The 25,699-nt window shown below is 51.6% G+C and overlaps 1 protein-coding gene across 4 annotated transcripts in view; it reads left to right on the top strand.

Moving 5' to 3' along the window:
* The window catches only part of PTPRU (protein tyrosine phosphatase receptor type U), a 78,641-nt gene extending 67,816 nt beyond the window's left edge, over window positions 1-10,825 (top strand). For all 4 annotated transcript variants that reach the window (XM_072974930.1, XM_072974929.1, XM_072974928.1 and 1 more), the window contains 8 exons: window positions 1,066-1,201; window positions 1,732-1,881; window positions 3,420-3,593; window positions 5,385-5,525; window positions 7,630-7,755; window positions 7,889-8,046; window positions 9,231-9,366; window positions 9,613-10,825. In XM_072974930.1, coding sequence (XP_072831031.1) covers window positions 1,066-1,201; window positions 1,732-1,881; window positions 3,420-3,593; window positions 5,385-5,525; window positions 7,630-7,755; window positions 7,889-8,046; window positions 9,231-9,366; window positions 9,613-9,675 — 1,084 coding nt within the window. In that variant the 3' untranslated portion in view covers window positions 9,676-10,825. The remainder of the gene's footprint in view (window positions 1-1,065; window positions 1,202-1,731; window positions 1,882-3,419; window positions 3,594-5,384; window positions 5,526-7,629; window positions 7,756-7,888; window positions 8,047-9,230; window positions 9,367-9,612) is intronic.
* Window positions 10,826-25,699: the final 14,874 nt, after the last annotated feature.

Raw genomic sequence — 25,699 nt, 5'->3', positions numbered from 1 at the left:
TCTAAACCATAGATTCGTTTTGCATGTTTTTGAACTTTGTATAAATGCAATCATACAGCAGGTGCCTTTGGAGCCTGACTTTCCCTCAACCTCACGTTTGTAAGTTTCATCCATATTGTGTTGTATTCCACTGGGTGAATAATTCACAATGTATTTATCCATTCTGCTGCTAATAGGCATTTGGGTAGTTTCCAGATTTGAGCTATTGTGAATAGTGCTGCTAAAGATGCTCGATTACGTGTTTTTTGGCCAACACACACATGCATTCCTGGGAGGAATGTACACAGGAGTGGAATTGCTGTGTGTAAATGTTCAGCCTCACTAGACACTGCAAGACAGTTTTCCAAAGTGGCTGCACTAATTCAAGCCCCCAGCAGTGGTGTATGAGAGACCCAGTGGCTGTGTGTCCTGGCCAACACTTCGCTACTGTCATTTTCAAGCTTGAAATCTTGGTGTCATCTTTGTTCTCTTCCCCACCTCTCAACTCTGTTCAACCTGGTGCTGAACGTGAGGATCCCAGAGGTGGGTCTGACCCAGCCCAGCTCTAGAGGAGCTCCCAGTCAGATAGGGAAACAGCCACATAAACAGGAACCATGGAGCAGGAAGAGGGTTTTGGTAAGAGCCCACCCAAACTGCTCTGGGAACTCAAAAGAATGGCATCTGCAGCAAGCTCCACCAAGTATGTGAGTGGGGATGAGTGTGTGGGGCTTTGAAGGATGTGTAGGAGATTTGGGGACAGCCAGGAGGCCAGAACATTCTGGGATTAAGCTCTGAGCATCACCTTTCTTCCTCTCCCCCAGTCAAAGTTGCTGAGTTGGACTGGTTTCTCCTCCCCAGTCTCCCTCCCCTTTTTTCCCTCTCCTTCCCCAAGGCCCAGCCCCAGCTCTGTCCTCTATCACATCTCACTGGAACACTTCCATCAGCCTTCTCCCGGGCTGCTCCTGTGTCCCCCCTCCCCTGTGTGGTGTAGATATGGCCAGGGGCCCCAGGCGCCCTCTTCTCTTCTGCTTGGTCCCGGGCTCCCTCCCCAGGGCCCTGACTTGGCCCGGGCCGTTCTCTCCCTAGCGCGGGCACTGGCCGCACAGGTTGCTACATCGTTCTGGATGTGATGCTGGACATGGCAGAGTGTGAGGGCGTCGTGGACATTTACAACTGTGTGAAGACCCTCTGCTCCCGGCGCGTCAACATGATCCAGACTGAGGTGGGGGTGCAGCCCTCTCCCAACTGCCCCTCCAGGACACAGTTCCCGTCTATACAAAGGTCACCACGGTGGAGTGTGTCAGAAGGGGGTCCTAGGATTTCTCCCTGTTCTTTCCCATCCCTGAACTGGGTCTGCCAGCCTCTTAGGGTCTCCTAGACTCAGCTCCACTGTGTTCAGTTGGGTGAGATCAGACAGCACTGGGCCAAGGTCATAGGTTCTGCAGATAAGACATACCAGGTACCAGGCTTGTCTTCTCATTAGATGTGTGACCCAGGGCTGTCCCCTCGCCTTCAGAGCTTCTCATGGGGTCATTACAGAGGTGAAATATGAGATAAGTGAACAAACACTTCCAGGAAGGTTGCTTCAAGTATGGTGGGTCCAACCTGTAGTAACATGTGGTTGGACTCCACCTCAGAGCACCCTGGCCTCAACCTTGAGCTCGCTCCCCCGTCCCCCGCCCCCACCACCCCCCCAAAATCTCTAGCTTCTGTTCCCCTCTTGCTTCCTCATATTCTTGACTCTGGTTCCAGGAGCAGTACATCTTCATCCATGATGCAATCCTGGAGGCCTGCCTGTGTGGGGAGACCACCATCCCTGTTAGCGAATTCAAGGCCACCTACAAAGAAATGATCCGCATTGACCCTCAGAGTAATTCCTCCCAGCTGCGGGAGGAGTTCCAGGTGGGACGTGAGCGTGTGTGTATGATTGTGGTTCATGAGTGAGTGAGCGCGTGCGTGTGTGTGGCATATTGGGAGGCCCTCAGTGCTGTAGAGGTCACTGAGGGCCAAGCAGGATGGAGAGTTGGGCTACTAGGAAGGACTTAGAGACAGTGGAGGAGGTGGTGCATCTAAGAGTTAAGAGCCCAGGCTTTGAAATCAGATAAACCTGGGATCAAATCCTGACTTACCTAGTTAAGAGCTGTGAGTAACCTTGAATCAGTCACTTTACCTCTCTAAGCCTCAGCTTTCTTATCCTGAAAAGAAAGATGTTTGGTATTGCCCTTGGAGTGTTAGTATTCATTAAGATTCTTTTGGTTGCAAGTGACGAAAATACAACTCAATGGCTCTTGTAGCTGGAAAGTCTGAGGATGGTGCAGCTTCAGTTAAGGCTGGATCCAGGGGCTCAAATAAAGATGCCAAGATTTAGTCTCTGTCCATTTTTGGTTCTGCTCTCCTCTACTTTTGGCTTCACTCTCAGAGCCACACCCTGGCTCCCCACAGTGCCAGGTTTATATCATCTTTGCCTTCAGGAGACTCTGGAAGAAGGCACTTCCTGTTCCCAACAGTCCCAACATAAGGCCTAGACCAGACTCTCATGTGCCCATTTCTGAGCTGGTCACAGAGAGATGGAGCACATTGATTGGCCCAGGCCTGGTTCTGGGGGCAGGGCTGGTCTCACATGACTGAGTTGGGTGAAGTCTGAGCATGGGCACAGAGCAGGTAGAGACTCCAGATGTCCTCTCCACTCCAGGGTTCCTTTTGGGGTTCAGTAGGATGGCACATGCCAGGTACTTGGTGCTGTAGAATCGGCACAGATTGATGACACGGGAAATGCTGCCTGTAATTCCTGGAGAAGGATGTCGAGTTCTGGGGATCATGAGAGACTGGGGCTCCCTGTTAGGGAACTCGGAGAGCAAGAGAAAGAAACTGAGACCCAGTGAATTGGGATGCACGAGGCCCGAAGGCAGGAGGGTAGGGGAGATGACCGAGTCCCTGGCTTGCTGTTATGCCAGGTGTTCTTGACAGGGCCATGACCAAGGAAGGTGACCACCTCTACCAAGTCCCTGGAATCCGCTCTGTGGACAATGTGGGGTTTCAGGGCTGAGCTCTTTGAAAGCATCTGGTGCTGATTCTCTTGGTGCCGTCTGTGTACTGAAGGCTGTGCATGTGCCAGGCTTGACCTTATCTCACGTTAGCCTCCCAACAGCTCTTTGAGGTAGGCATAGTATTACCTCATTTTACAGTTGAGGAAAAATGAGGCTGACAGATACAGTAGCTTGTCTAAAGTTACACAGGTGGAGGGGAGGCAGACCCCAGGCTCCAGAGCTCTGCCAAGCCCTGTACAGCCTGGAGACAGGGAGCCTGGGTCCCTGACCTCTCTCCCTTCTCTCTGGACCTCTGTCTTTCCATCCATAAAATGGCGCTAGTAACCCAGCCCGGTCTCCTTCACAGGGCAAACATGGGACATCACCTCACTTTCCTCTCCCCACTCCTTGTAGACACTGAATTCGGTCACACCACCGCTCGACGTGGAGGAGTGCAGTATCGCCCTGCTGCCCCGGAACCGGGACAAGAACCGCAGCATGGACGTCCTGCCTCCTGACCGCTGCCTGCCCTTCCTCATCTCAACTGACGGGGACCCCAACAACTACATCAACGCGGCCCTGACTGATGTGAGGCACGGGGCTGGGGTGGGCTCTGGGACTCCCTCACCCAGCAGCATCTGGGAAGGTCAAGGAGCCAGGGGAATGGAGCTGAGGGCTCTGGTTGGGGAGACCCTCTACCTTTCTAGGGACCAGGCCCATGGGACCCTCTCCTCTCAAGGATCTTCCATTCAAGGCACTCAAGCCAGTGCTCTTCCTCAGGTATTACCCTGGGCCTGAGTAGGGGTCTGGGTGGTGGAGTTCAGGCAGGGCTGTCTCCAGGATCAGACCCAGCACAGCCTGGGGTAGGATGAGTGATTCAGGGGCTTTGACTGGGGAGGCTTAAAGAGTTTGGGTTGGGACTTGAGATTTGATATCTGGAACCAGGGGAGCCTGTCTTGGGGTGGTCGAGCCAGAGCTTGACCTTTTAAAGACAGAGTTACCTTTTTAAGAAAACAGTGACACTGGAGAATGTGACTTTAACTGTGGCTGGATAGATGGGCTACTCCTTCATGCCTCAGGTGGGCAGAGCTGTCCTCCTGGACACAGGCCACCTCCTCCCCATCAGGGACAGGCTTTTACATGTGGCAGGGAGATGACCTCCCTCTCAGCTTCCTCTTTGGCCTCAGTGTGCCCATCCGCACATGGTGGGGATGGAAAGGGGGCTCTCTGAGGTCCTGAGAGTCTCTGAGCTAGAGGGGGTCGCACTGGGCCTCCCTGGCTCTGGGGGAGGAATGGCCTGCCATGTGGGGAAGCTTCCCTGGGGCTGTGATACCTCACACATTTGATCCCAGCCAGGCGCAGCCTGTTAGCTCACGAACCAGGAGGCGCAGGATCCAGGAGGCTCCAATTCTTGGACTGTAGCGAGCTTGTCTGGGGGCCTGCTGGGGTCTGCTTTGGGTGGTTAAATCTTCAGGGAGCCCCATTGGGTGCCCAGGCCTGAACTTTGGAGTCTGGCTGTCAGGAGCCTTCAGTGAGTCCTGGGGAGGGGCTTGTGAGAGAAGAGCGTCAGGAGAGGGAGGGGGACATGGCACAGGTGGGATGAGGCAGGGCACCAGGGGAGACTTGGGGTTGGAGCACTGAAAGGGGTAGCCTGGTGGCAGCCCATCAGGCAGGGCGAGTCGGGAGCAGGGAGCAGAGTCAGTGCTGGTCACTGGTCTGCGGTCCTGGGCTGGGGCCTTAGACTCTTCATCCATGGAGTTGGAAGGGACCTAGAGATTTATTTATTCAAAAATATTTATTGAACCTCTACAAAGTGCTGGACACAGGCCACCCCCTAAAATCTCTGATTGAGTATACAATGGAATGTCAGTCAATGGTAATTTCTACCAAAAACAACCAGAATTTAATGTAGGTTTTTGGGGGCGATGTGTGTGTGTGTGTGGCTATTTTTGATGAGTTGGTAAGGAGGACCTCTTTGAGGAGGTGACAGTTATGCAAAGACGAGAGAAATGAGGGAGAGTGCCTTGTAAACACTTGGGAAATTTGTTCCGGGCAGTGGGAATAGCAGGTGCAAAGGCCCTGAGGCGGGAAGCAAGCTTGGCCGGCCTCCTACCATGCCCAAGCTCCCGATGCCGCCCATTGAGAACCTTTTGCTATTTAGCACCTGGGGGCTGTGGGCTTGGGCGTTAGAGGCCTGGGGGCTCACTCTATCAACTCAGGCCTCAGTGTGCTGGCCAACTTTCACTTTGGGCCCCTGGAGGCAGCCTGGTCCTGTGGGGCGGAGCTGTGGTGGGGGGGGGCGGGAGGATAGCCTGTGGCAAAGGCTCGGCAGTGCCAGGGATGGTGAACAGGCCCCGCTGAGTCCTGGTTTCCCTGCAGAGCTACACGCGGAGCGCAGCCTTCATCGTGACCCTGCACCCGCTGCAGAGCACCACGCCCGACTTCTGGCGGCTGGTCTACGACTACGGGTGCACCTCCATCGTCATGCTCAACCAGCTGCACCAGTCCAACTCCGCCTGGGTGAGGGTCCTGCTGGCCGGGCAGGCTGCTTGCCTGCTGCCCCGGACCTCCGTGTATTCAAGGGCACATCTCAAAAGGCAGGGGTTGGATCCCAGCTCTGCCACCTCCTTGCTGAGTGATCTTAGATTTGTCACTCTCCCTCCCAGAGCCTCGGTTTCCTCATCTGTAAAGTGAGGCTCAGACTGGAGAAAAATAACTGCTCTTTACTGAGCACCTGCTGTATGCCTGGGACTCTGCTTTGCACTTATGGGCTTCAGGTGAGAAAATTAAGACCCAGAGAGGTGAAGTGACTTCCCAAGATCACATAGCTGGAAAGTGGCAGAGCTGTACCCCCTACCCGGGGCACCTCCTTCCAGAACCTCTGCTTTTTCAGCCACTCAGCTGCCCATCATAGGGGCCTTTGGGGCAGAGTAAAATTCCAGTCTCCTTACTTTCTGACTGTTTGATCTGAGGTGAGTTAATTTACCTCTTGGAGCCTCAGTTTCCTTCTCTGTAAAATGGGGACTGTCACAGCACCTGTTTTCTCATGGGGTTATTGTCAGGACCATGTACATAGGATGCTTAGCATGTGCATGGCAGGGATGAAGATGATGAGGGTGACAGTTGCTTCTGAGGTTGGTTCAGGCACTGGCTCTGTGATCTCAGCCTAGGGTTAGCTACCTCTGTTTCCTTTTGGGGCTCCCAAGGCTGGAACTTCTGGGAGGTCCAGATGCCCAGTCTTCCAGCTCCACATGACCATTTCCTCTTGATCTCTGGGTTCCCCCTTCCCCAGCTCCCTGTCCCAAGAGGCCAGGATGATTTGCTGTAAAAAAAAGAGCATGACAGCTTCTTAATGGCTGCCTGGAGAAGATGGTTAACTAGGTTCTTTGCAAGCCAGGCACTTGCTATAAAGGACCTCAGACTGCAGGGTAATGGGCTCCAGCACCCGGGCAGGGATCTAGGGGGATCCCACTTGGCAAGAACCTGCCCTTGCTAAGATGGAGGGGAGAGACCCAGAGGGAGGGTCAGACAGATGTCATTCACTGGTCACTCATTTGCACATTCATTCAACCACCTTTCCCCATGAACCACTCCCTGTCAGGCCCTGCAGCCTGATGGGGAGGCAGAAAGAGAACACACAGCCCCTCCCAGAGCTCACATTCCAGGGGAAGCAGGTACAAAAACTGATCATGACAGCAGAGGGAGAGGGCTACCATGGAGCTGGCATAGGGACACAGAAGAGCCTGGGAGGATGATGTATCAGGGAGGGCTTCCTGGAAGAGGCAATATCTGAGCTGAAGGGTAGAGTTAAGTAGGGGAAGAGATGGGGGATGAGTGATCCATGGAGAAGGAGCTGCATGTGCAAAGGCCTGAATGCAAGGAGTTGCCAGGACCCCAGGCAAAAGAGGAAGATAGTATCCTCTCTTCCTGGGGCTTGGTCAGAGAGGGAGGCAGATGGAGCATGGTGTTGTCTGGGAGGAGCCTGGCGACCATTTCACAGATGGAGAAATGGAGGCTCAGAGAAAGGAGGAGTCTTGCTAAAATGCTAGTAGAGGCTGGGGCCTCAGACTAACTTCCCAGAGGACCCATGTAGGCATGTGTGTGGGGGGCTGTGCCTCCTTTGTCCCTCCATTGTCTTGAGCCTGAAGCCTGGGGGGGGGTAGATTTAGGACCCTGACTCCAGGGAGGGGTCCTGAGGCAAGAGTTGGGGTGCTGAGCTGTGTCCCAGCATCAGGGACACCCCACCTCTGTAAGCTGATGCTGGAGGGCAGAGGCGGCGAGAGAGAAGGGCTCAGGGTGGGTAGGGGTGATCTGGGGCCTTTCCCTGGAAGAAGACAGTGGTGTGTAGGTATGTGTGCTTGTGAGCGTGTTAGGTGTAGCTGGCTAGCAGCATGGCAGTTTGTCTCGGCTGACCTGAGTACTTCAGTACAAAACGCACTGGGGCGGGCGTGCCCTGCAGTCTGATGGGTGAGTGGTAGAGTGCATGGGAACTGAAGCTGGGCCTGGAGTGCTGGTGGGCCAGGGTGCGTGGAAGCCCCAGGGCAAGCGGGGAGATGTGGGATGGGGATGAGCGGCAGCGGCCCGCCGGCTCTGCTCAGCTCTCCTCTCTGGCCCGTGCTCCCAGCCGTGCCTGCAGTACTGGCCTGAGCCAGGCCGGCAGCAGTATGGCCTCATGGAGGTGGAGTTTGTGTCGGGCACAGCGGATGAGGACTTGGTGGCCCGTGTTTTCCGGGTGCAGAACATCTCTCGGGTGAGTGGTCTGGGAGCCCCAGGGTGAGAACCTGGATGGTGGCTGGGCAGCCTTGAATGACCCCCTTGAGATCCTCAGGGGGCCACGTAACCCCTGGTACTCACGTTCCCTGGCTGATTGCTCGCACCCCTAGCTGCAGGAGGGGCATCTCCTGGTGCGACACTTCCAGTTCCTTCGCTGGTCCGCGTACCGGGACACGCCTGACTCCAAGAAGGCCTTCCTGCATCTGCTGGCTGCGGTGGACAAGTGGCAGGCGGAGAGCGGGGACGGGCGCACCGTCGTGCACTGCCTGTGAGTACCGGCCTCCGTCGGGCAGAAGGAGGGGTCGGGGCGCCACGGGGCCAGGGGCAGAGGTCCAGTGTGAGAGAGGGCCTCAGGGCTGACACCAAAACTCTGGGCTCCCAGACAGCACAACCTAGACTCTGCCCAGTCAGGCGAGGTTGGCCCTGCCTTCCCTGGAGGAACCCAGCCACTTTCCAGGATGTGGACTCAATCCTGAACACCTGCCCAGCACCCTCTGTGTGATGTTTGACTTTGACAGTTTAATTAGAGAGAGTCCTATCAGAACTGTTTAGCCCATATGATAGTATATTCTTTAAGCCAATAGAATTCTGGTTTTTGTTCATACCTGCATGTGTGTAACTTTTTCTTTTATTCATTCATTCATTCCTTCACATGCCTTATTTATTCACTCATGTCTGGGTACAATCACTCCTTTGCCCCCCACTTTTTCATGCTTTCTGCACTTACTGATCCTTCCCAGTGCCAGGCTGGGTACACGGGTCGCAGGGACAGGGAGCTGAATCAGGCAGGGCTTGATCCTCAAGGCCTTTTGGTTCTAGTAGGAGAGATCCTTTGAGAACGGGGCTTAGGGCCTACTCTGTCCCTCATTTCCCAAAAGGAAACCCCACAGCCTGGGTCACAGGGAACAGGGGGTAGGGGTGGGGGTAATGGGAGGGTCTCTGTGTGAGAGGCTGTGGATTTGACTGGGAGTGTATCTGTGTGTTTGCAGCTGTGTTACTGGGAGTGACTGGTGTTCTCAGTGTTTGTTTTCCATTCTGTTCTCTGGATTTTTGCTTGTTGCTCTGCAGCTGTCCTCTGTAGCTGGCTTTGTCTCAGTCTTTCTCTTGGAGTGTGTCTGGCTTGCTTTCTCTCAGACTCTGCTGTTTCTTCTGGAGGCTCTCTGTTCCTAGATACCTGCCACTTTGGATGTTGGTCTTATCCTCTGACTCCGCCCCTTAACCTTCTCATCTGGCTGCTCATCTCACTGCCCCTGACCCTTCCCTACTGGGTTCCCTGGCCCCGCCCCACCCTCTGGGCTCCCTCACCCTTTCCTTTTGGGTTCCCTGGCCCTGCCCCTCCCTCTGGGTCCCCTGACCCTTTCCTTCTGGGTTCTCTGGCCCTGCCCTTCACCTTTGAGTCCGATTTGCCCCCCAGCCCCACCCCAAATCTTTTGTGTCTCTCCAAATCTTTAGAAATGGGGGCGGCCGCAGCGGCACCTTCTGCGCCTGCGCCACGGTCCTGGAGATGATCCGCTGCCACAACCTGGTGGATGTTTTCTTTGCTGCCAAAACGCTTAGGAACTACAAACCCAATATGGTGGAGACCCTGGTGAGGGCCATGCACCCTGTGCTTAGCCACTTCCAACTTCCCTGTCCATGCCCAGCCAGGCTCCTCAGCACCCCTCTCCCATATCTGGTCCCCACAGTTGGGCCTTGGGTTCTAGTCCTGTGGTGTCAAAATGTTACCCCGACTTCCCCCCTTCTCCCCAATGATGGGTCATGACTCAGGCTTGCCCCCTCTCCCCCAGAACGAGAGAGGGACCAGGCTGGTGATTCCTCCTCCCCCTCTCCGCAGGATCAGTACCACTTTTGCTACGATGTGGCCCTGGAGTACCTGGAGGGGCTGGAGTCAAGATAGCAGGGGCCCCTGGCTGGGGGCACCCATGGCACACTCAGGGCCAGGCCCACCATCCTGGACTGACAAGGAAGACCTGCGCCCTCAACTCTGCTCAGCTGCAGCCCCCTCGGGGAAAGCACTGGAGTGGGCGCTGGGCCATCTTCGCACCCCTTCCACTGTGGGTAGGGCCTCTCACCATGTCAGTGGCAGGCTGCGGGCCAAGGAGGAGTTTAGCAAGGCTGCAGCTCAGTCCGTCTCCACAGGGTCCTGCAGGCCTGTGTTGAGAGGCCTGGTACTACCTGGCAGGGTGACAGGCTCAGAACTGCCGGCTCTAGGGGACCCAGGCCCAGGCCCCTGGACTATATCCCAGCCCTTGGCAGAGATGAGTGAGGCCCGGTAGAGCACGTGCCAGGCCGAGGTTTCCACCCAGCTTGGCTTGACATAGGTAGAGCGTGCACAGGGGCTTGGCATCTAGAATCCCATCTGGCGCAGCCCCTGAGGGTCTCAGGGAGACTGGGCTCTGCCCTGATTTGCCAGCAGGCACATCAGACCGGTCCCCCGAGGGGGAACTACCGCTCCCTCCTCCACTCGCTGCCTTCCTGCAGCCCCAGGGATATTTTGCTCATGATCCCCCCATTTCTGCTTCCCTGAATGTGCTCTGAGCTTCCTGAACCAGGATCTGCCCATCCCTACCCTGTCCTGTGTGGGGTCCCTTCCCTGCTTGACCCAATGTCTGCAGAATGAACTCACCTCAGCCCCCTCTGCCTGTAACTCAGGCCTCACTGGCTGGGTCCTGCTCAGCCTGGGCCAGTGACAATCTGCAAGGCTGAACGACAGCCCCTGGGGTTGAGGTCCCTGTGGCTCCTGATCAGGCCGCCCCCTGGGGAAGGGGCACTGTTAAACCAGGGGTGCTCACCACCCCTAGGGTTTGGAAGAAGAAAGTATGTTTTGGGATGGAGGATCAATGCTTTTTTGTTTAATTTGTTATTTTTTGATGGAGGGGTGGGAAGGTCTCTTTCAAATGGGGTAGGCCACACCCCCATTCCGTGCCTCAATTTCCCCATCTGTAAACTGTAGATATGACTACTGACCTACCTCGCAGGGGGCTGTGGGGAGGCATAAGCTAATGTTTGTAAAGCGCTTTGTAAATAAATGTGCTCTCTGAATGCCACAGAGCAGCCTTGTGTTTGTCCAACCAGCCTGGCTGGAGCTTGCTCACGGGCCCCATCAACCCAGTGCAGTGGGAGGGTCTTGGTCTGGCTTCAGGTTTTCCATCCATAAAAGGGGGCTGGGGGGCATGGACCAGAGCATCACTAAGGGGCCTTCCACTTGCAGAGCTGGTTCCGGGGGACCTTGGCTGTTACTACCTTCACCTAGGCCTCTGAAGCACTTAGACAGGGGCCTTTGTCCTGAGACCTCTGAGGCCCACAGAGCTGCCTCTCAACCCCCTGGGGGCCTGGATCCAGATTGAGCTCTTTCTGGGCCAGGGTAGGAAGTTCAAGCTTTGGTGTCAGGCAGTTGGTCCCCACCAGCTGCGAGGCTCTGAGCAAATCAGCTGCCTCTCCCGGCCTTGGTTTCCCATCTATAGAATGGGGTCAATTCTATTAGGACCAGAGGAGGCAGTGATTAAGTGCCTATGTGGTTCCAGGTGTGCTGGAAGAGCTCCTTCTAAAACACAGCAGAGACAGGACAGAGCAGACACATGTCTTCTGGGCAGGATTATCCAGCTACCCGAGTCCAGCCATTCATAGCCTCAGGCTTTCTCTGGGAGGAGTGGGAGGAATGGGCTGGCTGGCCAGGACCTGAGTCACTTCTGGCTCAGTCCCAAACTTGCTGTCTGACTTGGGCAAGACACTTCCCACTTCTGGGCCTCAGTTTCTTCACTGCTCAAAGGATATGATCCATTCTCATGACCTCACAATTCCACATCCTTTAATCTGAATTTTAAAAATTTAGATAGTTAGGATCCTACTTAGCTAGGACATAATCTGACCCCCTCACACTCATTCTGAACTGACCACTAAGTCTTACCTGATGGGCCATAAATGTATGTCACAGATACTGGCCAAGCAATAGAAGGTGACTTGCTTTGACCAACAGAATGTGGCAGAATTGACATCAGGTGAGCTCTGGCTTCTAGACCTTGAGGAGCATTGCAGCTTTTGCTTTTGCCTCTTTGGCACTCTGCCATGTAATGAAGCCTGTCTTGCCTACTGGGAGATTTGAGGGCACGTGGAGAAGAACCAACGTGTGGTGATTGAGGCCATCTTGGGTCTTCCAGCCCCGCTGACCTGTCAGGTGAGTGTACCTACATGATTAAGCGTAACAGAAACTGCCCAACCAACTCCCAGAACTGGAAGAGATAATAAATTGTTCTTTCTTTTAAACCAATAAATTAAGGGATTGTTTCTTATGAAGCAAACCTAACTGATACCTATGTGTTCTGTGCAGTGGGTCAGTGGCCCTGCCCCTCACCCCATCAGGTGCTGAGTGCCTCAGGGGCAGGAAGTGTTTCTGTGTTCATCTGATCGTATCCATTGCCCAGCACAGGGCTGGTCTCAGAGCTGGTGCTCAGGAAGTGTTGGCGTGAGGGAGGGAGGAGGGAAGAGGGGGTTGTGGTTCTCCCCGTCTGTCTGACCTTGTGTGGCCTTTCAGAGGAGCTGGGAGGGTGGGCTGTGTATTAGGAGGGGCGCCAGCTCTGGAATCAATAAGCCCAGCTCCCGCCCCCAGCTCTACATCCCCCCAGCTGCTGGCCTTGCTTAAGTCCCTAAACCACCCCAGGCTCAGCTTCCTAATCTAGAAAATAAACGTAATGATGCCTACTTGTGGGATCAGTTGTGAAGTCTAGAGATGAAGCGTTTAAAAAGAACAAGCAGAGTTCCCAGGGACATCATTGTCCCTCAATAAATGCCACCTCCTGTCACAATGCTGAAGTCCCTGGAGTCCCATTACCTTTCCTTAAGCACCTACAACCTTTATCTCTTAACCCGCACAACAGCCCTTCACCGCAGGGGCCGCTACCCTTCACTATACAGATGAAGAGATGGAGGCTCAGGGAGGCAGTTTCCTTACCCAGAGTCACAGCCATTGCATGGCAGAGCCCGGACCTGAACCCACGCCAGGCTGACTCCAAAGCCTGGGTCTAACTGCTCTGTTCTGTGGCCTGTCTGGGTGACACTGAAAGCCAGGGGACCCCTTGATATAACACCAAATGGGCATCTGTGGCCTGGGCACTGATTTTCAAATGTGACATTTGTCTGAGGAGGTGGCCTCTCAGACCAGGGGGCCTGGAGCACAAGAAGATGGATGGGGCAGATGGCCCTGCCCACGGCCTTGGGCAGAGCAAATGTGGGGTGGAAGCCCCCGCCTGCTCCACCCCAGTAAATAGGGTTTCTATAAGTGTAGACAGGCCAGCTGCCTATTAACTGCCAGGAGCTACTTTTTTTTCTTTATGTCATAATAAATCTGGCTGCAGGAACCTGCCAAGGCAATTATTACTTCTCACCACCTCTCTGCCGGCCCCTGATCGGGACGTGTTATATATCCTGGGCACCCGGGAGATGGAGCCGTGACGCTGATGGGGGCTAAGGCCATTGGCAAGGCCCTAACTGAGAGCGGGGCCTGGCTGCTCCCTGTCTCTGGGCTCCCGCTGACCTCCTCCCACTGACCTCTGCTGGACAGGGGCTTAACAGACACCGCCATGGCCGAGGGCCGTGCAGAAGTAACGGTGCCGTTAAATGGGCAGAACCTACCCCGTGATGTGCTGGTGAGAGCAGGACTCTGGCGTCCAAGGCCCTTGTCCGAGGGCTTCCTCCTCGCAGGGGCACTGAGGCTCACTGACCCTCAGTGAGCCTCCAGGCCTCGTCCAAGAAATGGGAGAAGAAACACGGGCCGTGGGGCTCCCAGGGCAGCGGGAGGCTGGAGGTGTTGATGGGATTGGAGGGACCTATGGTTTCAACAGGTTCAGGCCAAGCTCTGTCCTGTCGGCGGAGGCTGAGGGCTTTGGACTAGGTGACCTGGCACGCGTGGCGCAAGTCCCCAGCCCCGCTGCTAAGTGCTCTGTGTGGGTGGTCCTGTTGGCCTCGCAGGAAGCCCGTGAGGCAGGGACCCTCATCCTCCTCATTTTACAGGTGAGGAGATGGAGGCCCAGGGAGCTTCAGCGACTTGCCCCAGGTCACAGAGCCATTGAGTGACTGACAGACAACAGCGGCCAGAGTCATTGTTTGAGAAAATATGCCAGGTCCCCTCACTGGCCTGCTCAGACCCTCAGTGACCTCCCACCGCTCGGTGAGCGAAGCTGAGCTCCTGGCCGTGACCTCCAAGGCCCCGCCTGATGGGCTCTGCCCTCCCTCTGCCATGTCCCTCCTCTGCTGCTCTGCTCTCTCGGGCCTGACTTCTCCTCATGGCTCCCAGCTCTCTGCCTGGATGCCCTCCGCCTGTCTCTGTGTGGCTGATCCTTCTTGGTGGCCAGGTCCACTCAGATGCCCCCTGCCCCGAGAAGCCCTCCCTGACTGCCCTGAGGGGCCCCTGCCCTGCCGTCCTGCCTGCTCAGGGCCCCACCCTTGTGTGTCCCTCATTGCTTTCCCGCAGTGGGTGATGAGCTGGCTTCTTCATTGGTTATTTGTTCACTGCACCCCTCTTCCTGTGTCCCCTGCAGGTGCATGGTGCCTGCCATGTGCCAGACACTCAGTGAATATTTGCTGAATGAATGAAAGTTGCAAAGCCGAGACTCAAACTCAAGCCTGTCTTGGTCCGAAGCCCATACTCAGAAGCACATTACTTTTAGTTTTCCAGATGGTTCAAAGGCTTGATGCCATCTGAGATCTGGTTCCAGAGCTGGCTTGGCTAGCATCACGCTGTGTGGCTTTGAGTAGTCACCTGCATTCTCTGGAGCTCAGTCTCCTGACCTGTCCAGTGAGGAGGGGGAACCAGGTAAGGCACCATTGGTCCAACATTGGTGACAATGGGGCTGGCATTGCTTGGTGGCAGTGTCAGGCCACTGGTGTAAGCATTTGCTCTCTGAGTCTGGTGATACCTTGGGCGTGGTTTGGGCTTTGGTCTGATGGGCCTGAGCACCTACCCTGGCAGGTTCTTGGGTTGTATTTAATACAGACATTATCCCTTCCCAGCAGCCCTGAGGTAGATATTAAAACCGTTTGACATAGGAGGAAGCAGGCTCAGAGAGGAGAGGCAATTTGCTTAAGGTCACACAGCTACTGAAGAACCAAGACCGAATTAGAACCCATGTCACTTGACTCCAAAGCCCTTGCTCTTGCGATCATCACAGAAATACTGGCAAAGCAGAACCGGAACACATTACCTACTTGCAGTTTCTCTTGTCCATGGGTCAGTTTTCCCTCTCAACACTCACTCAAGCCAGGCTCAGCCACAGACATCTGTAGACAGGCTTAACTGAGGCCCACAGTCAAACAGCCTCCCAGACTCAGTGCTTGGCACCCAGTAGGCCCGCTGATAATGCTGCTGAATGAATGTTTGAGTGTTGAATCTGCATATGGTGGGGGTGGCCAGAGTCAGCAGGAGCCAAGGAGATGAGAAGGCCTTTCAAGAAAAATGAAATGCATATCAACTCCCTACTAACTGCCTGGGGTGGGAAGAGAGAACTCGTCCAGGAATTGTATTTTCTGTTCATTTGAAAGCTGAACAATGTGGCTTTCTTGAACTGTGTTTATTATATGATTGCATTCTTTTTGAAGAGCACTGGGGACAGAGTTCACTCTCCAGGGCTCCAGTCCCTGCCTGCCCCTCCCCTGCCAAAGGCAGAGAAACCTTTGCCCCCCAGCCTCTTTCCTGATAGACCCTTTGCTCTCTTCCATGTCTCTTGCTCCCCTGAGATCAGTTATCTTTTTTTTTTTTTTTTGTCTCTGAGCTTGAAGTATATCCTTCTTTGCCCTGCTTTGAGATACTGGAGCTGGACCCTGTAATCAGTTCTTTTGCCAGCTGGAGCAATGTTAGGCTTTGTCAGTAGGGGGCACTAGAGGGACACTGTCAGGTGATTACAGACGTGTGCTGCTATTCCAGACTCTGATCCCCCACCAATCCTTTTATTTTATTTTTTTTCTTTCTCAGCACAGGAGCCACGACCTCAGTGGCCCCTGTGGACCAGCTCTGAGTGTACCCTCAGGCTTCACTCTCCGGAGGGCCGCTTCTACAGACGGGTGCTAGCCCACATCCCCTGGCAAGTTTCTTAGCCACTAGAGGCTGCATGTTCTTGTGGTCCTCTCACCCTCACTGAAGAGGTCTGAATCTCAGTCTTGGGGGAGGACTTTCTCCTCAGTCTTTCAGCTCCATCATTGTTCACTCTCTCTCAGCCTAGACATATTAGCTGCTTTTTAAATTTTCGCAGGCCACCTTTTCTTCTAAGTGTCTTTTTCTTGCTGCTTCCCGATCCCTTAGAATCCTCTTTTACCCCTGTTGGTAATTAGCTACCCTTTGCAAGTTAACTACTCTTTATATTGAAATTTCCACGTTCAAATTATGGAACATGTTCAATTATATTACTCTGCCTCCCGACTGGATTCTAGTTGATATAGAATTGGGGGCAAGGATAATCCTAGGAGACAGACCCTCAAAGGTGGCATTTTGGTTGGTTTCATTGTGCCCTTGGGCTTGCGCTCAGTGCTGAGCCCCTTGCCGTTGGGACATGGGATGCTAGGAATCCACAGGAGACTGGCGTTGTCATTACACTATCACCTGTGAGGGACATTGATGCAATGCCGATGGAAGCAAGTGTCTGGGGAGCCCAGCTGACTACTGCACTTGACCGTTACATGGGTAATTATGACCGCAAAGACTGGAGTGTGAGACGGATCCTTGACTGCACCGGAGCACTTGCTTGAAAGAAAATGATGAGTTCAGGTCATTTAATTCTCAGCTCCAATCATGGTTTGAGAACCATATAGCTTTCATGGCATCTTTAAAAGGATCTTATTTCGTGTAGCCACAGGGCTGATATTGCTGAAAATAAAATGTAAAATTTAATGGTGTGAGTCACGAAGTTTAAACGTCAGTTAAATTTACAGCATTGCCAAGTTTCTCACATGAGTGTTTGGGCATAAGTTAGGAAAGAATGGGCTCCTGCAACATCTGGTAGAGACATCTGGTTGGACTCAGATGAAATGGAGAGCCACTCCGAGGCTCCCTTTACCCGTGGAAAGAACTTGCCCTCTTGTCTCTGGAGAGACTAGTTTTTCTTTGTTTGAAAACCCTGTGATGTGGGCCAGATTACTTGAAAGGGCTGAGCATTCTCCTTAAGACATAACACAAGCAGCCTTTGTTGCCATTAGATCCATAATGAAGGCTGAATCTCAGCATGCTCCGTGGGGCCAGGTGCACACTGTAATCCAGGAGGAGACTAATTACACAACAGAAGAATGGCAAGATTTGACATAATCCGGGGGAGTATAGACAGGGGTTGTTACTAAGGGTGGAAGATGATACTAAATCATTCTGAATTCATGGATGTGGATTTGGGATTTAATGTGTTAGCTTGTGCAGCTGAAGGTGGCTCTAACATTTTAGTTGGTTGATTGAAACTTGGACTTGAAAGTGGCCTACATTTAGCAAGTGGAGATGCTAGCATTTCCATGGAGTAATGTGGAAGAAGGACTCCAAAGCTTTAAGGGTAGAGGATGTTGGAGTGGATTTATCGTGTGTGACCTGCACAGCCACCCCCAAACTATCTTCCATGAAAGGCTTTGAAAAACATATTAGTGAGGTGAGAATCTACATCCTTAAGATACTCTGTGGATGTTCACATTTGCAGGCCAGGTGTTAGCAGAGAGTATGCTGTCATTCAGATGGGCTCCCTGATCCATGGGGATGATAGGATCCTGGAGTGGTAGAGGCTAAGTGGCTGTACTTAATAGCCAAAGACAAGGGGAGTGAATTTACCATAAATGGCAGCAAGGGTGTACCAGTGATCAGAATGCCTTGGCCAATAGAGATCGTTGGTGGTGACTAATTGATCAGTGTATCCACAGGAAGGAAATAGATGGACCGCCTACTGGAGTATTGCTTAATGTACATAACAGAAAAACCAACGAGTCAACCTCTTAAACTGGTGGCCAAAACCCGAGTTGACTTACTGCAATTGGAGAGTTGTGGCCTCTTCTCAGTTTTGAGACAGATCGGAGCCCCTTGACTGAAGAGGAAGCCAGGCCCCTCGAAGAAACTTCCTGTAGCAGGGGTATGATCATGTACCATAAATCTTCCTCCAAGTCTTCAACAAAGGGACCTGTGACCATTTACTAGATGACTGCACATGGGAAAAGAAGGTGCTTGGATCTTTGGAGATTATTAGACACTGCTCTGAATTTATGGTAATTCCTGGGGAAGCAGAATGCCAACAAGGCCTACCAGTCAAAGTGACAACTTAAGTATCATGTGATAGAGACTTATTTCAAGTGCATCTGGTGGGTTACTTCCCCAGTTCCTGAATGTGAAATTGAATAGACATGCTTGGAACCTGGAAAAATCCCCACTTTGGGTCTCTGACTCATGAGGTGAGGGCAACTGAAGAAAGAAGGACTAAATGGAAGTTCCTGGAACTTCCTCTCTCTACCACGATAGTAAATTGGAAGCAATTCTCTATCCCTGGGGAAATATCAGAGATTGATGAAGGCTGAAATATACTCCCATCCCATTCCCATTTAACTTGCCTGTTGGCCTGTGCAGACATTTGACGACTTGGAGGTTGACTAGATTATTCATCTACTTCATTGAGTGGTGACTCCAACTGCAGAAGCTATCCCAGATATGACGTCTTTACTGGAACAGCTCAGTGTAGCACTTGGTATGTAGCCATTGACCTAGATACTGCCTTTTTCTTCATACTAATTTGTCAGGACCACCAAAACCAGTTTCTCTTTCCCTGGAAAGGGCAATAATACAGCTTCACAGCCTCACTTCAGAGCTAAGTTAATTCTCTTGCATTCTGCCATTATATAGTCCACAGATGATATGATCATCCTGACATTCCCCAGAGCATCGCACTGGTGCGCTACACTGATGACAAGCTTATTGCGTTTGGAGAACAGGAGGTATCGAGAACAACGTATGTGAATGAGAGGGTGGGAAATAAATGTCACAAAATTTCAGAGGTCTAATATCTCAGTGAAGTTTCTGAGGGTTCAGTAGTATAGAACATGTTGAGATATCCTCTCCAAGGGGGAAGTCAAGTTGTTGCAATTTATACTACTTGTCTTGAAAGATGAGGTAGGCTTTCAATTGCAAGGGATAAAGCTTGGGAAGGAGTGAGGCTCTTCCCCACAGCTGGAATTCAGACCATTGGACAGAATGTGGATGTAGCCCTTTGGACAGCAGAAAAGTTCACTGGGTTGTCCAGAACAGAGATGGTCTATTGGTGGACCAGGGTTAGTGTGCAGAGAACTACCTGTTAAGGTGCAGATGAAATTCAGAAGCTGCCTGTGGGGATTGCTGTTGAACTTGCTGTGGAGCCACCTGGGGCACTGGCTGCCAAGAATTTTCCCACAGAGTTGGGGGTGGGTGTGGACAGGGAATAGGGAGCCATCATTGGGAAGATTCTTGGAAATGAGCTGGGGCTCCCATCAATCTTGCCTTTGGGAAGCCAGCTGTGGAGTTGCTGCTGATCCCACTAGGGGTGTGCTCTGCTGAGTCTCCCACACAAAATCCGGTCCTGCAGGAGCAAGAAGAAGCAAAGTGCACTGGAATCAGATAGCGTGTCCAGCATCCTGCCAGTGCCATCTATTGACAAAGATTAACATCATGCTTGTAAGGGAAAATGTTCTAGTACCACAAGCAGGCCCTGCAGGGTGGATTTGGAGCAAAGAAGCAATAAATGACTGCTGGTACTTCTCACATCATTCTTAATCACCCACTTGCAGAATTGTTGCTTCTTGTCATAGCAAATTTGAGCTCTGCTGGTTTGGAGATCTTTGTTCCTGAAAGGACATAACAGAGACACAACAATGGTTCTAGTGAACGGAAGGATGGGACCACCATGTAGACATTTGAGATCCCTGTGTCACTAAACACTGAAGCCAAAAAAAGATTAGATAGAATGACTGATCTACTGGATAGAATGATCGATCCTAATTAGCAAGGAGAAATCAGGTTGCTGCTACATGATGGGGGCACAGAGGACCAAGTATGGAACTCAGAGGTTTCTCTGGGGCACTTCTTAATACTCCCATGATCAACTGTAATGTTCCTGAAAACTTCAGCACCCCCCAGAAGCAGAATAATTGAGGACTCATACCATTCAGGAATGCAGTTTTGCTTCACTCTTCCTGGTAAAAAACTCAAACCAGCCAAGATTCTAGTTGAGGATGGAGGAAATGTGACATCGGTTAGGGAAGAAGGAAGCCATAGATAAAATGATGGCTTGGACCAATCACAGAAATCAGGACTATAGTAGTTTTGCTTGTTGTGTTTATAAATTTATGTCTATATGTTAACCATTTTCTTCTCCTCTCCCCTTCTTCTGGTTATTATCTACATATGAGTTATTGGAGGTTAACTTTACAATTTAGTCTTTAGGAAACAGAGTATTTACACTATCAAGTTTGAGAACTGTAACTTTATCGAATTTGAGAAGTCATTCATATAGCCAGCAAATGGGTACAATGACATTGGAACTACATATCTCCTCATTTTGAGGCAAGGGCCAGATCTTCTTGATTTGTACAAAAGATGATTGCATCTTGTTAGGTGAAAGCAGAGTTGCTGTGTTGTGAATGGAAGTTCAAAAGTGGATAGAAAGTGTATGTGGAACCCAATTAGCCCAAGGTGAGGACTGTGACAGCTGTTGCTTTATTGTGTCTCAGCTTCCTACCCTTCTTTGCCCTGCTTTGTGATACTGGAGCTGGACCCTGTAGACGTTTCTCCTTTGCCAGCTAATGCAATGTTAATGTCTGTCAATAGAGGACACTGGAGGGATATTGCAAGGTGTTGGCACCAGAAGGCCCTTTTTTTCTGGTGTTGGATCTCCTTCAGCGTGGGAGCTGCCCAGTGGCACTCACCTCTGCAGCCACCAGGGACAAGCTTCACGGCCCCTTCCAGCTATGCCCTCCTCACCTCCCAGCCACTGTTACAGGCCAGCTTCAGCCACACCCTCAGCCATTGCTGGAGGTAGTAACATTTCCCTAAATGTGCTATTCCTGTGTTCTTTTGTATCCCTTTTTACTCATTTCCCTAGTTAACCCACTTTTACTAATTAACACTTGCTTACAGTAAATTTTCCATGTTCAAATTACTGATTGCTCTTTGTCTCCTGAATAGACCCTGAGTCAAATACTCTCTACACCATCATCTGATCTCCTTTGCTGTCTCCATGTCAGTCCTTGGAAGATTTGGGCTCCGTCTCCTGGCCTCTTATCATCTTGTTTTTTTCTCCTCACTTCAGCCTTTTTCAGATCCCTCTTGGGAACATCCAGTTGATGTGTAAGGACAAGGATGTGGTATCCTCCAAGGATGGCTTGTAAAAAGGTGGAATTTTACAAAGCTGGTAGTATAGAAAGATCCTGGACCTGGAAGCAGGGTGCCTGGATTCTAGATCCAGCTCAGCCTCTAAACCATGTATTTCAAAGGTAGAAAATGGAGCAGAAGTTGTGATAAATAACCAATCATACAAGCCTCTCTAATCAGCTGTCAAACGTTTTCTCCCAGCCTCAGCCCCCATTATTTTATGTGTTCCTCGTGAGAACCCCTTTTCACATGGTTTGGCTGGATAGGTCTTCTTCTTCTTCCAATTATTACAGTGGTCCTCAGTTGGGGCAATTTTGCTTCTTAGAGGACACCTGGTTGCAACAATGGGTGTGTGTTTGTGCCACTGGCATTTAGTGGACAGAGGCCAGGGATGCTGATAAACATCCTATAATGCACAGGACAGCTCCCCACAGCAAGGAATTATCTGGCCTAAAATGTCCATAGTGCTGAGGTTGAGAAGCCTTCAAAGAATAGATATGGAAATGGAGGTCCATAGAGGGGAAAAGTCTTGCCTATGGTCACACAGAAAATGGGTGGCTGAATTTAAATGATGGCCCAGATCCCCTAACTCCCAGCTGGGGTCTTTTCAACCCTCCCTATCACCCATTCTTCTTCTTGATGGAGGGATAGAAAAGGAGATAGGAAGCCAGTGAGTCCTGCCTCCAGGGATACCACACCTGCAGAAGGCTGGCATTCTCCTCTTCTCTCCTCTGCCAAACCCCGGGCATTTCCCAATGCCACCATCTGCTTTCTCAACTCCTGCTCTGAGCTGCCAGGAAAGCTGTACTCCATGAAGACTGGCAACATGGCCAGGGAGTAAGTGCCAATGACGCTGCTCGCCCATCCTTCTTCTGGCCTTCCTGTAGTCTGCTCCACTCCCTTACCTCCAAGGACTGCTTAAGTCCTCCACTTTCCCAAGTCCTTTCCCATCGCCAACCATCAATTCCTTCACACCCAACAGGTAACTGACTTTCTTGAATCCAGCCCTCTTTCTTACAGCTAACCCTACTCCTAGCGAGCTCAGAAACAGAATTTTTGTGCTCCTGGTAGAAAGCCAATCTCTTCCTGTCCTCTGGATCCATTCCTTTCTGCCTTTGCATGGGGGTTGTCCTTACTGAATATTCTCTGCCTCTCACTTGCCCATTTGTCAACTCTCCCAACTCTACTACCTAAAGCTTTCTTGCATAAAGGCTGCTCAGGTCTCCCCTATAGTTAGTTTGAACGTAAGTTATTTTCTTGAACTCCTCTGGCCCTTTGAGCTACTTTGATTTCTTCCCCTCTCATCTATATACTGTTCCAGCCGCCTGAATTAGCCACTCCCCATGCCTGCTCCAGCTGCAGAACTCCTACTCACGTTTCAACCAGCTCAAATGTCAGCTTTTTAAGATGTGATAGCAGATGCTGCGGATTCCTCCCTTATCCCCCCTCAACTTTCTGAGTTCTCCTGCGGGGACAGAAAGTTTCAGGCCTGCTGACAGCTTCCCACCTCAAGTGCCTGCATTTCTTTTCTTCTTTCCTCAGCAGGTCCCCAGCAGGACTGAGCCCAGTGGCCCATCACTGTAACCCACTCAGGAATCCATGCTTGGCTGGCTTTCCTCCTCGCCCTGCTCAGTCTCTTCGTGTCCTCGCCCCTCAGCTCACCTTCCAGATGAACTGCCAGCACCAGGACCCTTGTCTCAGGGTCTGCTTCTGGGGCTCCACTCCAAGACTCATACCTGCCCCACTTGCCCCGCGAGGGAGTTCCCTGCTCCTTCTTTCTACTTCTTGGGGTCTCTTATCACACTTCTTGGGGTAGGGCTTGTGTCTTTTGTGCCAGACCGTGAGCACCTCGAGGATAAAGCCAAGCTCTTCATCACCCCTGTGTCCCCCTCGCCTGGCCCATCACTGGCCAAGAAGTGTTGCTGAGTGAGGGAGTGAGGCAGTGAGCAGACAAATGATGAAACAGATCTCCAGGGGCACCGACACTGGGTGACAGACTCCGTGAAGTGAATTATCCCATCAATGTGGCCCTGTCAGTCCCAGCCTCTTCTCTCCCATCAGAGGTCTTATCCCTGCCCCCAGACCCCACCAGGTCCTGAGGCTCCTCACTCTGTCATTGACACCCATTCTGTCCTTTTTGATGCAGTCAGCTCCCAGGATGCCTCCTGTCAGGAAAAGCCCCAAGACAAGGAAGGAGGTCTCTTGGCAGGAGATTCCGATTTCAGTTAAATAAAGGTTACAGGAAACCGGTGAGATGCTATTACAATGTGACATAATTCAATGTCACGTCCAGCAGATGTCGCTTTGGAGGGATGGATTTGTCCCAGCTGGACTCTGGGACTCATTCAGAAGCACTCAGAACAACCACCTGCTTCTTCTGATGTGAGCAGCCCCAGGAAATGATAATTTCTCCAAATCAACTTATTCAGCCCAAGTACATGGGGCCGAGTTTCCAGCAGGAGGAAATAAAATCATTGCTCGGGGGAGTGGAGCAGCTGCTGCCAAGCCAAGAAGTCATGGAGACCACATCCAGTTTTGAAACCCCTGGGGAAATGGGACTCTCTGAGCATGTCCAGAATGCTGGGGGACTTGAACTCAGTGACCTGGTCCTGTGAAAGGTCATTTACAGATAAGAAATCTGAGGTGTGTGTGGAAGCAAAGGAGAAGCCGCCCAAGTTCACATACAGTGAGTCAGTGGCAGACTTGGGACTCTGAATACAAACAGATCTGCCCCCCACCCTCCCCAGCTTCTCAGAAGAGCAGATAGGGTGTTACAGACACTGGCCTGAGAATTAGGGACCCTGGGATCTGATGCTGGTTCTTCTCCTAACTTGCTGGGTGACCACAATCTGGGTTTCAGTTCATTTATCTGTAAAACAGAAGATTAATGATCCCTAGAGTTCTTCAGCTTCAAAAATCACTCTGAGCTTCAGTTTCCCCATTCAATGAGTATGTAAGATTCTTCTTAGGATGTGAGGTCCAGAAGAAGCTCCTTGGCACAATTGTGTGGAAGTAACCCTAGGAACAGTGCTATCATCACTCACATGTCTGCAGCAGGGTGATGCGGAGGGAAGAGCTAGTTTCACATCTGAGCTGCTAGGAGTAAAGGGAAATCAATATGTCATCTCCCAGCCAAGTGGCTCTGGAGCCAGAGGAGGGGTTTCAGGATGAGCTTAAGTCTGGAGTTCCTCCCATAGGGTGAGGGTGTCTATGAAGCCATTTCCCTCTTGCTGTCCCAGCAAGTGACATGAAATGTCAGATCTCAGGCTGTCTGTCCAAAGTGGCCTTGGCAGTGCTGGGCTGTGGGCAAGAGCTGAGGAAAGGAAAGGGCAAAAGAGGTGATTTACAAGGGGTCAGGAGGAAGAAAAGAAGAGCGAGGACAAAGAACAGGAGAAGAAACATCTGGAGGGGGTTGACTATCTCCATTCAGTGGTGCAGAATGCAAGCAGAAAGTATAGGCTGTAGGATTAGAGAGACCTGAGATCAAAGGTTGGCTCATTCACTCATCACATGGGGAACTTTGGGCTAATCATTCACCTGTTCTAAACCTGTTTCCATATCAGTAAAGTGGGGCTAAGAATGGTTCCTCTTTCTTAGAGATAATCTTGGAAAAGCACTATGCCTGGCCCAGAGTAAGTTCTCAATACACAGTAACACAGTGACCACATAAACAGAGAAAACGGTGGTAAAGCTAAAAATTAGTGTATTCTTCAGGAAGGGGATGTAGAATCCATCCCACTAAGTGTGGATACAGGAAGGCAAGAGGGCTTGTCCATGTGGAGGAGCAGGTGGGTTGTCTAAGTAGACAGAAGCATAAAGAGGCCCAGAAACCCAGATTACACATGCAAAGAAATCCACATCACTTTTTTATTGCATTGATTATAGCAGGAATTATTCTTATCAAGTGAAAGCAGTTATATTAGTGAGGATAACAATTCATGGCTAAATTGATTAAAATCATAAGAAGGCAAATTTCATGTCACTAGATCAATCAGGAAGAAATGCCAATGCCAGCCATGACCACGTGACTGTCACGTGTATAAACAATGGGTGTGACATTAGAGAGATGAGATGGGGCACTTACCTTGGGCACTCACTGGGTTTGGTATTGACATCAAATCAGGTGCAGCAGGTAAAACGCCATCCCCTAAATCCCATGGTGAGTGAGTGGAGTCCAGACTCCAACCAAGTGTCTGAAGCTAAGGCTCTGACTGCCCTTCAACGTTGGCTAGCATCACATCTTCAGACTGGAGCTTCTCAGGCTTTGCAGCCAGATCAGGGGACAGAGCAGCCAGAGACTGAGGGATATAGAAGGCTGGGGTGAGGGGACCTTCCCTGCAGTCCTGATGGGCTGGACAGGAAGTATAACTAGGGACTAAGTTTGCGAGGCCAAAAGGACAGATGCACCAAGCCGTGGCCTTTCCAGCTCCCTGGATTGTGTAATCCTTGGAGGCTTTCCCATCAGCATCCACCACCAAGAGAGGAATGCTAGAGATTTCTCTTCTTAACAGAGCTCCTGGTAGTTATGATCACAAAGCTATGGGTAGAGTTGAAAAAAACTCAGGATGTATACATTTTT

This window comes from Vicugna pacos, chromosome 13 (genome assembly GCF_048564905.1).
Source record: "Vicugna pacos chromosome 13, VicPac4, whole genome shotgun sequence".
Taxonomy (NCBI): Eukaryota; Metazoa; Chordata; class Mammalia; order Artiodactyla; family Camelidae; genus Vicugna; species Vicugna pacos.
This window is presented reverse-complemented; position numbering and strand designations above follow the sequence as displayed.